Below are 12,613 nucleotides of genomic sequence, written 5' to 3'. Positions count from 1 at the left end.
AGGTTTAAAGTACTCACCATCCTGATAACTCAGTGAGTGGGGACGACGAGACCCTGCGCAGACCCCCCGGCACTCGGAGATCACTATGTGTACTGTATTTCTATGCGCACACATTATACTCCGCGCCGGGGTCGCAAAGCTCTGATATTTTCACATTTTTAGAAGGGGAGGGTACGCTGGAGGAGACACCAACCCCTGAAACGCGAGCGTGCGAGACATCACCCGGCACAGTGGCCCGACATACACGAGAGTTCACCAACGCGCTCAAAATCATCATTCAGGATGCAGTTTATTCGCTACAAAAAATGCAAATACTTTTGACTAATTCATTAAAATTCATGGTGACGCCGTCAGTCCGGTAACCCTCCAGCCCAGAAAGGAGTTCAAAATAGTGTAAAAAAAAAAAAAAACAAACGTAAGAAAAGCCAGGAGATTTGATGGCGGCGCGGACCGCACCGCAGCAACCTGGGCTCAGCGCGTCTCAGCCGGAGGGCAGCGATATCCGTCCCGAAGCACGATATTTACAAGAAGTCGCTGGTTTTCCCCCCAACGATCGCGATGGTGGCAGACCGGACACCGTCCACGCAGCACCCAAAGTATCTGTGGATGGGCTTCTACATGGGCTCTTCAGTCGGTCGTTGACCTGCGATACCAGAAGCGGGCTCGGAAGTCATCGCTGCAGGTCATGAAGCCGGGGTTTGTGGGTGAATGCACGATGCAGCGGACAATGTTATTGTGACCCAGAGAGAGGAGGTTCCTGCGCTCGGCCGTCCGCGAGTCCCAGCAGCACAGGCTGATCGTCCTCTCGTCGGGGAGCAAGACGTAGTCCTCTGTGTGGTTAAAGACAGCCTGGGTCCGATGCACCTGCCGGCCTCCCAGTCCTGCACCTGCATGAACAGAGACACCGCCGTTCAGTGAGAGAAGAAAGAGACATCGCCGGTCAGCAAGAGAAGAAAGACAGCGCCGGTCAGCGAGAGAAGAAAGACAGCTCATACAATACAGTCCCCACAACTTTCCGCCTGACATCCTGCATGAACAGAGACACTGCCAGTGAAAGAGTAAAAGGAAAGAGAGACAGACCCCTGAGAGTGTAACTGTGTGGCCCCCGGCTGCTGTATCACTACTATGAATGTTAATAGACCGCTAGCTTTGCACAAATGAGCAAAACTCAGGAAAAATAAAGCCAGGGATGCGTTTCTTGGGTGTAGTCTGCCCTCTGCTGGCCTCAGGTGGCATTACAGCCGCAGCCTCTCAAAGCCGAGCTGTGCCTGCCATTTCCTTACACAATAAGCTAAACCTGCATGTCGGTGACTCGTTGGGCGACATGGTACACAATTTACGCTCCTCTCCCCATTTTACTACAAATTGAGGCAACTCAGTTATCCAGAGCAAACTCTTAATCCCGTTAACTGCGTTGGACCAATAAACACTGATGTGAAACACTTACCTGTGTATTTGACCAGCATCCTCCCGGTGGAGATCTCCCACAGTCTGGCCACAGAGTCCTTGCCGCTGGACAGAATGTACTTGGAATTTTTGGAGAAGATGGCGGAGCACACCTCAGCGCCATCGTGCGCCTTCTCGTAGGTGGTGATGCAGCGGTTGGAGACTCCGTCCCACAGCTTGATGTTGCCGTCTTTGCTGCAGGTGACATACGTGTTGGCGCTGGGGTTATAGTTGACGGAGCAGATGGCGTCCGTGTGCTGGTCCTGCGGGTTACAGGATACAAAGCACTGGAACGTGTTAACGTCATACAGCCGCAGCGTGGGGTGCTGTGTGCCAACGATGATGTAATCACCAGACGGGTGGAACGAGATGGACCTCAGCATTTCAGCTTCCTGGGCAGAAAGAGAAGCAAAGCATTTACTGCTGAGCATGACACTATCCATCTTACATCATATGCGAGTGAACCCGGCAGCTGCTGCGCTTCAGGCGACATTTCCATTGCCCTAATTACCGTATTTGCTCAATTATAAGACGACCTTATAGGAAAAAAAGTTTTGCCAGTAAATGTTAATTCATGTAAACTATGTGAACATTTTTTTTTTATAAAAGCTATGATTGAGAAAAATATTTTGTTTTTATTTCCTTTTTTTTTTTCAACCTGCCCCCCCAGTTATGCACATCTGCCCCCTGGCTTCCCACTCTGCCCCAGAAATGCCTTATACCCCCTATATGCCACTGTGTCCCATGATATGCCTTTTAACCCTCTAAATGCCACTGTGCCCCATGATATGCCTTTTGACCCCCTATGTGCCACTCTGCTTCCAGAATTGCCTTATATGCCACTCTGGCGTTTAGGAGGTTAAAGGGCATATTATGGGGCAGAGTGGCATATAGGGAGCTATAAGGCATTTCAGGAGGCAGAGTGGTGTATAGAGGGTTAAAAGGCATTTCTGGAGGCAGAGTGGCATTAAGGGGGTTAAAAGGCATATCACAGAGCACTCTGCCTCCAGAAATGCCTTATGGCCCCCTTTTAACACTCCCTCCCCCTCCCTCCTCCACACATACCCAAGCTTCTGAGTCACCGGTGCGTAGTCCGGGCAGCGTGTAGACAACTTCCGCTGCAGCCTGGAGGAGGTGCGGTTGGCAGCGGGGGTTGTCTGCGTCCATCGCGCAGACCTTCCCCGGCTGTCAGAGATCATGGGGAACTCTGATCTCTGACAGCCGGGGAAGGTCTGCTCGATGGACGCAGACAACCCCCGCCGCTAACCGCACCTCCTCCCGGCTGCAGCGGAGGTTGTGTACTCAAATCGCGTAGAGCATAGTCCGGGCAGCGTGTAGAGCTCTACGCGATTCGCGATACACGCTGCCTGGACTAAGCACCGGGGACTCAGAAGTACTGGTAAGTGGGGTGGGTGGGGGTGAGACAGGAGTTTCCAGGTCCCCTGCATTGCTGCGGGGGATCTGGATCTTAGTCTCATAGTCAGATCTAACTGAGGTCTGATTATAAGACGACCCCGATTATAAGATGAGGGGTCTTTGTCAGAGCATTTGCTCTGAAAAAAACTTGTCTTATAATTGAGCAAATACGGTATATTAAGTAAGAAATTAAACTTTAAAGCACCAGAAGACGGCCGCCCCGGGTCACTTCCCTGCGTATTAATGAACTGAATACAGAAAGAGAGAGAGCGGGAAATGGACTTGTACCCGAGACGTACGCTAGTCACTCAGACATGTCCTAACAGTCACTTTGAGACCCTCAGAGCCGTAGCTAGCTCCTTTTGCGCCGAAGTAAGAATTGGAAATTGTGCCCCCAGCTATTTTTACAGAAGCTATTTTATTTACACTGCCCTTACACACGCATATACACATATAGTGCCCTTACAGACGCATATACAAACACACACACACACACACACACACACACACTGCCTTTACATACACCTGCCCATAAACACACATATACACATACACTGCCATTACTCACCCCTGCCTTTACACGCACCAGCTCACAAACACAAAGATACATACACTGCCCCTACACACACACCTGCCCATACACACACACAAGCTTACAAACACCTCACCCTTCGTTCGGCCCTGCAGCCAGAATCCTCCACCCTGAGACAGTCACATAAATGGCATGAAAAGCACGGCTTCCAGAGACCAAATAATACAAGCGGGACCCGCATCTCCATTGCATGCTGCTTTAAACCCCCACACATGCCTGGCCCCCACCGGTGGCCCTGCATATGGGAATAGCGGGAGCACATGAGCCGCGCCTCTGACCTGGATGTATTTAAAGGCTCGTTTGGCTGATGGCTTGGAATAGTCGAACAGCTTCAGGGTGTAGTCTTTAGAGCCAGACGCCAGGATTTGCTCCGTGGGGTGAAAAGCCAGACAGGTGACTTCATCAACGTGATCGTACAGCGTGCGGATGACAGGATGGTTCTCCATGTTCTGCTGAGCCGTCTCATTCATCATCACCTAATGACAGACGAAGAAAATGCTTTCAGACAAGAACACGCCGATCACTGAGCAGGCAAAGAAACCATGCGCTGAAATGTGACCTTCAGCGATGCAGTGAGGCTGCTTCTGGGCACTCACAGCAATATACCCCCTCCCCCCAACGCTCACAAAACTCTGTCATTGGCACTAACAGTCCCGGCACAACCGGCAGTAACGCTTGGCAGCAAAACCCGTTTAACTGATGGCTGCAGAAAATGTCATTTACCGTCAAAAACTGAGAGCCGTTCAGAGACCGCTACAAAACCTCAGCCGATCTCAAGCTTTATGCATCTAGATTTCTCTCTCTCTCCCTTCTCTCCCCGTCCCTTCTCTCCCTCCCCGTCCCTCATCTCCCCCTTCTCTCCCTCCCTCGTCTCCCCCTCGCTCCCCATCCCTTATCTCTCTCATACGCTGGATATATTAAGATCCCTCAGTTTTTCCTGATCATTTTTATCCTGCAAACCATTCACTCTGCAGAATATCTCTAGTGTTCAGTACTCTACTCAGTACCCCAGGTTATGTCTGATGCCTCTAGAAATAAAGCCAAAAGAATTTGCACCGCCGGCCAGTATCCTGATCACGCTACCATCTTGTTTACCTCGATTGGCATGGCACTCTTAGCCAGCATCCGCTCCGTATCCAGGATCTTTATGGAAGCGTCCGCTGAGCCAGTCGCGATGAGCTGTCCGTCTCTGCTGTACGTTGCCACTCGGCACGGCCCTTTGTGCGAAGTGACGTAGCAGGTCTCATACTCAGAGGCCTCAGGGGACATCGTCTGTACGTCCGCATCAAATTCAAGGTCAATGCCGGTACCGGGAGCCACGGTGTCAGACCGGCCGATGGCGTACTGTACAGCACTGTCATCGTTCTCCATCCCTGCAGGAACAATCGTGTTACTAGGAAGACGCGTCACTAAAACGGACCCCTGTGCAACATAAACATCGGTGTATTTAACCCTTTCCGTGCTTTTACATATTAGCCGACGGTCCTTACGGGGCAGGTCTCTGCACGATTGACTCACCCTAATGTCATGAAACACAGTTAAACGCATCACATTTATAACGTTCACACAGGTTGTGCGGCGGGTGCCGGCGACCTACCCACTTTAATGAGGTGCAGTAACTGCTCGGAGGGGGCGCACACGGAGTGCGGCTTGATCTCGTTGATGAGGCCGTTGGCGATGTTGATGTAGCCGTCGTACAGCAGCTGGCTGATGATCAGCTTGTAGAGCTGCTGCCGGTCCTTCAGGGTGATCTTATATCTGTACATCGTCAGCGCCGGACCTGCAAACAGACAGAGGGTGGCGTGAAAGCCGGCGGCACCAACCCCCTTATCGTGTGAGCGCTCTGAGGGCAGATACATCACACCACCCCCTGGGCTATATACCCCCTGGGAGGGAGAATGCTAGATGTTCATCAGCCCAACATACTACCCCCTTGAGGGCTATCCACATTACCCCATTACAGGCAGATCTGGCCACTCGCTCATTAACCCCTTAGCGAAGAGAGATTGCCCCCAGCCCGGGCTTCCCGCTGCACAGGGAAGTAAGAGACTTTCAGCTAATTACCCCTCACGGTCACAGACTACCCCTGTATTGCCCTATTTCTGCTCCTTGCCCCCCTTCCAGAGTTAACCCTGTGACCGCCGGGCAGTTTGGGGGAACGAAACTTACAATCAATCAAGTGAACTGGTGCGAGGACCGGGCTGTGACGTAATTAGCAAGCGTCCGGCAGCACAGGTGACGTCTGGAGAATCCCATAATCCCTCGCGCGTTCAGGTCTCCTGGCTCCGCCTTCGGGGGATGGAGAGTCCTGCGCAGCCGCTTTGATAGCCAAACGGTTGTTTTCCTTTGTGGCCAATGAGAGAGCAGCAGAGCACCCCCGGCGGCCAATCAGCGCTGGGAGCGGGGTAACGGCCTTTAAAAGCGCGAGGTTTGAATGTAATGGGAAAGTAGTGATTGACGGAGCCTGAAAGCCCGGAGTGGAACCGGCTGTGGACTGGTGAGCGGCCTGGTGTGTGTGTGCGCACGGCGGGGTGACACTAGATACCCAAATATACCCTGGTAATGGCCCAAAACTGCCCCCCCCGGCCTGTCTGTGTAGGGGGGCCCCCTTGGCCTGTGTATGTGTGTAGGGGCCCCCCCTTTGCCCTCCGGCTGCTGCTGATTTGTGATATTTGGGACTTCCTTCCTCACATTATCTGCCCCTCTGCCAGGGTATGACTGCCCGTGGACCACTTGGGGAAGAATTTGGTTGTTTTGGTTTGTTGGGATGTCGGGCATCTCGTGCTTTAATGCTCTGTCTGTTAAGTGGCTGAGAGTACCAGGCTCTATGACCCCTGCTGGCTGGCAGCTTCTCTCCCAGCAGTCATGGCTCTGTTCTGCTTGCCCGCGTGTAAAATTCTTAAATCTCGTTTCAGGTGAGAATGGAGAAATCTGTGAAGGAGAATCTCGGCGGGGGGTCTGGCTGCAACCTGAAGGTAAATCCGCCTTAAATGACCCATTCTCTCTGGGTGAATTCAGGGTAATCGGGGTAATAAAGCTAAGGAGGGCTGATATCCGTTATCAACGTACCCGCGAGGGCCCGGCTCTAACTGCCATTAAGTCGGATATTTAGACTTTTGGGGGGTGGGAAGGGTGCTGTGATGGGGGGGGGGGAATCTGATGTGCTGCCCAATATGTGGGATTCTCGCCTGGTGTTTCCATGGTGATTAGTTGAAGGTCGGGGTCTGACACAGCAGCATTCAATTGGGTCTTCAAGATGTTTGCAGTTGCTGTGCACTCCGGACCGGTTGCCGCGCATGCAAAATAAACTCGTACAACCCCTTTTTGTGTTCCTCAGGGTTTGCACTCCATGTCTGATGGCCCCAAACGGATTCCGGTGGCTGCGCAGCAGCGAAGTGCCCAGGTCAGGCCACCTGGAACTTCAGCATTAGCCCAACGCGTTCTGTGTCCTTCAAAAGGACCCCAACAAATTCAGACTCAAAAGCCAGGTCTAGCCAATCAGAAGCCGTTAAATCAGCCAACGAGCAACTCTGCCCATCTGCGGCCTGCGAGTCGGGTTCCACCCACGTGCAAGCCTCATCCGCCTAATGAGAACCACGAGCCGGCGCAGGCCAGCTCATCAGCCGGTAAGTAACCTACTGCGCGGCGCTCTAATAGAGCGTATCCCTTCTCTTATAATCTGACAGTCGGGTTATCCGGAAGCAGTCCGTGTCTTTCGGGATATCCTTGTGGTGGGTTTATCCTCTGCGCCGATAACTCGTTTAGCAAAAAAGCGTAATATTTATCAAATGCTGATTGGCTGTTCTATTTATTCTTTATTGCTGATGTTATTCTTTATTATCGCTTCACAAATGTATCTTTTTCTTTCAGCTCCTTCTCTGGAAAAGAGAGGAAATCCTGAGCAGAATAATCCCGCCGGCACCGCAAATGACGAGACCAAAAAGTACGTGTGGAATGCGACGTAGTTGTTTATTTCTGTTCTGAGAATCTGACAGCTTTGGTTGCCCTCTTTCTGTGTGCTCGGCAACCCCCCCCCATCGTTTTTTGCGCGGTGCTACTCGTCTCTCTGCTGCCAGGGGTTGGCTGCGCAGCTCCCTCGCGCTCATTAGCATATGGCTGTACTGCTCTCCCACTATTTAAATGAGCGCGAGTGACCGCGTTGCCTGTGAACATCTGTCATTAACGCGCCGCGGTGTTTCCCTGCAGGAGGCAGTGGTGTCTGGAAGACTTTGAGATCGGCCGTCCGTTGGGTAAAGGGAAGTTTGGAAACGTGTACCTGGCGCGTGAGCGGCAGAGTAAATTCATCCTGGCGCTGAAGGTTCTCTTTAAATCCCAGCTGGAGAAGGCTGGCGTGGAGCACCAGCTGCGCAGGGAAGTGGAAATCCAGTCCCACCTGAGGTGAGTAGCTTGGCACTAAATGGCATCCTTTATGACTCCTTCACGTCCCGTCTACCTGCGGCCCCCTTCCTTCTACTCTGCGCCTAACAAGTCTCTTCATCCCTTCCAGGCATCCCAATATTCTCCGGCTCTACGGCTATTTCCATGATGCCACCAGAGTCTACCTGATCCTGGACTATGCGCCTCGCGGGGAGATCTACCGGGAGCTGCAGAGATGCTCCAAGTTTGATGACCAAAAAACTGCTACGGTACATCTTGATGCGATTGGGGGGGGGGGTGAGATGGGACATGATCCTCTTCCGGATCATGCTGGTTGGCAGCTGCCAGCCAGACTACTTAACTCTCTCTCCTCCATATGACAGTACATCACGGAGCTGGCAGATGCGCTCTTGTATTGCCACTCCAAGAAAGTGATTCACCGCGACATTAAGCCGGAGAACCTGCTGCTTGGCTCCAATGGAGAACTGAAGATAGCTGATTTTGGCTGGTCTGTGCATGCGCCGTCATCCAGGTAAGCAGCCAGGAAGTGAGGTAACCTTTACCAGCGTTGGTGATGGCGGCTACGATGTAGTCAACTGATGAGGTGGCATTTTACAGAGCGTCTGTTTATAGGGGAGATTATTCTTACACAGCATGCGCATGCCGACGTCGTATAGAGCCCCGAACTCCTTGCCTTCAGAGATCAGCGTCTGCAGCGCATGCTGTAAAGTAATGATGATGTAATGCAGTGACTGTGCTGTAAAGAACTTTACTCAGACGCCCCGCGCGCCTGTCCCCAATGCTTATTTATCTGCCGTTTTAGGAGAACCACCCTGTGTGGGACCCTGGACTACCTGCCCCCTGAGATGATTGAGGGCCGCATGCATGATGAGAAGGTCGACCTGTGGAGCCTCGGTGTTCTCTGTTACGAGTTTCTTGTTGGGAAGCCGCCGTTTGAAACGGAAACTCACCAAGAGACATACAGACGAATTTCTAAGGTATGGTAATAACCCTGATTTACCCCTCTTCTGCGGGCTGTTCATAGGGGCCGATCCAATAAGATTGCTGATGTGGGATCTACTCAAGGACCTGATTCCTGCTCACAAAAGCTCTTGTTTCAGGTTGAATATCAGTTTCCTCCATTTGTGTCGGAGGGAGCGCGAGATCTCATCTCCAAGCTGCTGAAGCATAACCCCAACCACAGGCTGCCCCTCAAAGATGTCCTGGAGCATCCATGGATCGTGGAAAACTCCACCAAGCATCCACAGAGGAAACAGGAGCCCCCCAGAGGAGCGGCGACTCAGTAACACTGCGAGGGCTCAGTGATACTTCAACTGTGAGAGCGCATCGTATTTTGCACCCGCCGAGTCCGCGTCCCGAACACTTCAGGGGTTTTCATGCCGCTTGGGGCTCGGTCTCGTTACTGATAACCGTCGGCTGCCGTTCGTTTAGCAGCCGCATGTGAAACTTGAAAGCCATTCAAACAAATCCCTGCTGAGTAAACTCCCCGAAGTGCTGTCAGAGAAGCCACGTTTCAGTAGCGCGGATTTCCCGTGACATCACTACACGCCTCTGTGTGCCGATATCCCGACGCCATGGATGATCTGCCGACGGGGGGGCTTCTTGTGTGGTGACTTCACAGGATTCTAGACTCGTTGCTGCGTCTGGATAGACATTTAACCCCTGCCGCTGCGTCTTCTGGTCCTGAAGCTAATTCTGGGCAGTGTGAGTGGGGCTTAATCCGGCCGAAGTGAAGCACTGTGATCTGAGCGGGCGGCCGGTGCGATATCTGGACGCTAGCGTGTATTTATTGGGCTGATGCTGTCACCAGGTGGCCCGGCTGCTTGTAGTGGGAGTGAATGGGTGAGGCTGCTTACTACACTTAAAGTGAAAGAATGTCAAGCATATTTACATGTTCCATGTCTTGTTCTGAAATACTTTTAATAAATAAATGTAAATCCTCCTCTGGTGTCCAGCTTCTAGATAAAGTATCGCTTGTTATATGGTCCTGATTGCATGGGAGGCTGGCTGCGCATGCTCTAGTCTGAGGTCATTCCCTGCGTGGGTTCTTCTGGTATTTAAATGTCATCCTCTTTTAATTATAATTAATTAGAACCCACAGTTTATTGTTGCCGGGGGGGTCACAGAGCAGCTATATTCAGACACCCCCTTTATAAGCAGCAGGGTAATAAGGGGGTGTTATCTCACTTACAAAAACAAAGTGGCTGTTGCTGGTCCGCGTTGAGTGAGGATGTAAACCGAGCCGGAAGAGGAATTCCACGCCGTTGCAGGAAGAATCTGACGGCTGGCATACAGGGCGCCGGGGCTCCAGCACTGGATCTATGATAACTAAATGTTTAACCTGAGCCCATTCCTCACACAGGGGGGTAGAGATTTATTCTGGGGTGAAAATCTCCATGCCAGCCCCTCATGTTTGGGGATAAGCACGAGCACGTGTGAGAAAGAAAGAGGGCGGTGCGATCTTAATCATTTATTAGATTACAAACTGGGCGCAGCCTCTAGGGGCCGACGTTAACGAGCGCCCCCAGTCTATATACTCCTATAAATTTATTACAAATTCTCAACATAAATACAAAAAAACTGTTCAGTCTCAGCTGCTCGGCCGGGGGGGTCTGAAGAGCCCAATCCTCCTGAGATAGCTGACGATGAAAGGAACGGAGATGACTGTAATGCTTATCCGCAGCGGAGCGAAGAGTTTATGGACCGCGTACGCCAGCACGAAGGTGCTCGTCCCGGCGGCCACCTTGGACTGCACCACTGCTTCACTGAATCCCACTTTAAGGAGTAGCGCTGTGACATCCAGCCCACTGTCAGAAAGGGTAAAAAAAAAGAAAATGATCACATGACAGAATCGTTGGCATCTTCTACAAGCTGAAGCAGAGAACATGAGCTCAGCCTGACTTTCACCCCAACCCTGCGGCGCCACAAATTTATCAGTGACGTTTGTGGCGAGTGGATTGGAGATATTTTAACCGAAAGTGCTCTCTTGTTTTTATGAGGTTAAGGCAGTGATTACCCAGAAGCCCTGGCTGCAGCGGGAGTGCTAAATGTGATGGGGTAAGGGGGAGTATTACCCAGAATTCCCAGCTGCTCTATATGTGATGGGGTAAAGGGGAGGTTATTACCCAGAGTCCCCGGCTGCAGCAGGAGCTCTGTATGCCATGGGGTTTGGGATTAAGGGGTAAAGCAGCGCCTTTTCTGCCCCTTATGTGTCTTATTCCCGACCCTCTGACTCCAGCACCGACCTGGAGACGATCAGGTAGAAAATCCCGAGAGACGTTAATGAAATGGCGACATGGAAAGACACGGCGACCGCTCCGTACTCCTTAAACACCTTCTTAAGCTGTTGGGTTTTGTTTGGTTTGTGGCCTTCAGGGTTCACAGGTTTCTTGGGGTCTCCGCCAGTTGGGTTATCGAAGCTCTAAAAGGAAGGCGAGAAAGAAACTAAAATATTTTATGACAACATGCGATGCTGCGGAGCAGAGAACAGGGTGCACAGCGAGGGTTAAAAACATCAGCAGCAAGAACGCATTAAATGAGCCTCTGGGCAGTTTGCCGCTGTCCCTGGACACTCGCAGTTATCTGCATCGTGGTTGGACGCGCCTGGCCCGGGGGACTCAGCCGATTGGTGGCTCTGATGGGGACAGGAGGTGTTGGCCAGATGGTCTCGCGTGATACATACAGCCTGTCGGAAGCTGATAACCGGTGCTCAGCGCTAGTGACTTAGAGATACCGAGTCTGACTCGGAGGGGTCCGGGGGTCCCACGGCCACACAGCACAGAGTACCTTGGGTGTGCATTACGTATAACACACCATAGGGGTCCCCACCTGGTTGAGCCCCCTGTTTGCTGCTCCATCCTGAAGCATCCTGCGTCCTTGGGGCAAGAGAGCCCATGGGGTATCTAGCCGCACAGCCCTGGCGCACACGCCCCACAGCCCTGGCCGCAGTAGTGACCCGCGGAGGCCACAGAGACCTAGCATGGAGGCTGCAAGAAGAAGACGTGATTGGGTGAGACGCCATCACACCGCAAACTGCACGCCAGCAGAGATCATTACAAAACACGCAACATTCCTGCACCTCAATAAAACCCTGCGGGGCCACGCTGCACCGCACCCTCTATAACACACACCCTATATACATTATATACTATACATGTACCCCACACCCTGTATACAATATACTATACCATATACCCCATACCCTGTATAACACACACACACCCTATAGACATTATATACTATACATGTACCCCACATCCTGTATTTCATATTTGACATATAGCATATCCTCTACACCGCACACACTATATACACCATATAACATACATACATACATACATACATACATACATCCCGCACCTGTATATTGCACACACTGCTCCTGCCCCACAACTTACTGGCAATCTAGAGTCTGGACTCTCCTGCACTTTGTTGCTTCCGGTTCCTCTGTCCGTCTCCTCCCTTCACTACAGATTACCTCCCTTCCCTTCTCTCCTCCCCTTTCCCCGCCCCTCTTGTACCTCCTGTGACTCTTTCTCCACGCAGAATCCGTTATCAGGGGAGAGAGGGAGCGCAGGGTGTATGGGGGGTAAAGTTGTAGGAGGCGGAGGGTAAATGTGTAGAGGACGGAGGGTAAAGGTGTATGGGATGGAGGGTAAATGTATAGGGTGCGGAGGGTAATGGTGTAGGGGACGGAGGGTAATGGTGTAGGGGATGGAAGGTAAATGTATAGGGACGGAGGTTGAATGTGTAGGGGACGGA

General features: G+C 51.9%; 3 protein-coding genes across 4 annotated transcripts; 1 reads left to right on the top strand and 2 right to left on the bottom strand.

Annotated features, from left to right (window-relative positions):
- Nucleotides 1-270: 270 nt before the first annotated feature.
- On the bottom strand, nt 271-5,250 carry CSTF1 (cleavage stimulation factor subunit 1). Of its 2 annotated transcripts, none has more exons than XM_053453384.1 (5): nt 5,052-5,250; nt 4,550-4,827; nt 3,733-3,930; nt 1,448-1,838; nt 271-887 (listed from the first exon to the last, which is right to left on the bottom strand). In XM_053453384.1, exons 1-5 carry the CDS (start codon nt 5,218-5,220, stop codon nt 628-630), a joined length of 1,296 nt encoding a protein of 431 aa, XP_053309359.1. In that variant the 5' UTR covers nt 5,221-5,250; the 3' UTR covers nt 271-627. The 2 variants fall into 2 exon arrangements, with proteins under 2 accessions (XP_053309359.1, XP_053309360.1); XM_053453385.1 differs by having other exon boundaries at nt 5,056-5,108.
- Nucleotides 5,251-5,863: 613 nt separating this feature from the next.
- On the top strand, nt 5,864-9,794 carry AURKA (aurora kinase A). The gene is made up of 9 exons (XM_053453072.1): nt 5,864-5,951; nt 6,370-6,429; nt 6,792-7,080; nt 7,325-7,397; nt 7,661-7,852; nt 7,962-8,100; nt 8,215-8,363; nt 8,655-8,829; nt 8,953-9,794. Exons 2-9 carry the CDS (start codon nt 6,376-6,378, stop codon nt 9,136-9,138), a joined length of 1,257 nt encoding a protein of 418 aa, XP_053309047.1. The 5' UTR covers nt 5,864-5,951; nt 6,370-6,375; the 3' UTR covers nt 9,139-9,794.
- A 516-nt stretch (nt 9,795-10,310) lies between these two features.
- Nucleotides 10,311-12,317, bottom strand: FAM210B (family with sequence similarity 210 member B). Its single transcript, XM_053453224.1, has 4 exons — nt 12,250-12,317; nt 11,681-11,838; nt 11,098-11,273; nt 10,311-10,659 (listed from the first exon to the last, which is right to left on the bottom strand). The coding sequence occupies exons 2-4, from the start codon at nt 11,831-11,833 to the stop codon at nt 10,443-10,445; spliced, it is 546 nt and encodes a 181-aa protein (XP_053309199.1). The 5' UTR covers nt 11,834-11,838; nt 12,250-12,317; the 3' UTR covers nt 10,311-10,442.
- Nucleotides 12,318-12,613: the final 296 nt, after the last annotated feature.

The sequence above is a fragment of the Spea bombifrons genome, chromosome 13 (assembly GCF_027358695.1).
Source record: "Spea bombifrons isolate aSpeBom1 chromosome 13, aSpeBom1.2.pri, whole genome shotgun sequence".
Lineage (NCBI taxonomy): Eukaryota > Metazoa > Chordata > Amphibia > Anura > Pelobatidae > Spea > Spea bombifrons.
The sequence above is the reverse complement of the archived record's forward strand: the minus strand, read 5'-3'. Positions and strand labels throughout refer to the sequence as shown.

Bases quoted from the DNA above. Each gene is read 5' to 3' on its own strand.
- CSTF1 (XM_053453384.1), bottom strand. From the start codon at position 5,220: ATGTACAGATATAAGATCACCCTGAAGGACCGGCAGCAGCTCTACAAG. The intron at 4,828-5,051 runs GTAGGTCGCCGG...TTGTTCCTGCAG, and splicing joins ACTGCACCTCATTAAAGTGG to GGATGGAGAACGATGACAGT. The intron at 888-1,447 runs GTAAGTGTTTCA...CTGTTCATGCAG, and splicing joins GATGCTGGTCAAATACACAG to GTGCAGGACTGGGAGGCCGG.
- AURKA (XM_053453072.1), top strand. From the start codon at position 6,376: ATGGAGAAATCTGTGAAGGAGAATCTCGGCGGGGGGTCTGGCTGCAAC. The intron at 6,430-6,791 runs GTAAATCCGCCT...TGTGTTCCTCAG, and splicing joins GGTCTGGCTGCAACCTGAAG to GGTTTGCACTCCATGTCTGA. The intron at 7,853-7,961 runs GTGAGTAGCTTG...CATCCCTTCCAG, and splicing joins GAAATCCAGTCCCACCTGAG to GCATCCCAATATTCTCCGGC.
- FAM210B (XM_053453224.1), bottom strand. From the start codon at position 11,833: ATGCTAGGTCTCTGTGGCCTCCGCGGGTCACTACTGCGGCCAGGGCTG. The intron at 11,274-11,680 runs GTGGGGACCCCT...CCTTCCTTTTAG, and splicing joins CAAACAGGGGGCTCAACCAG to AGCTTCGATAACCCAACTGG. The intron at 10,660-11,097 runs GTCGGTGCTGGA...CCTTTCTGACAG, and splicing joins TTCTACCTGATCGTCTCCAG to TGGGCTGGATGTCACAGCGC.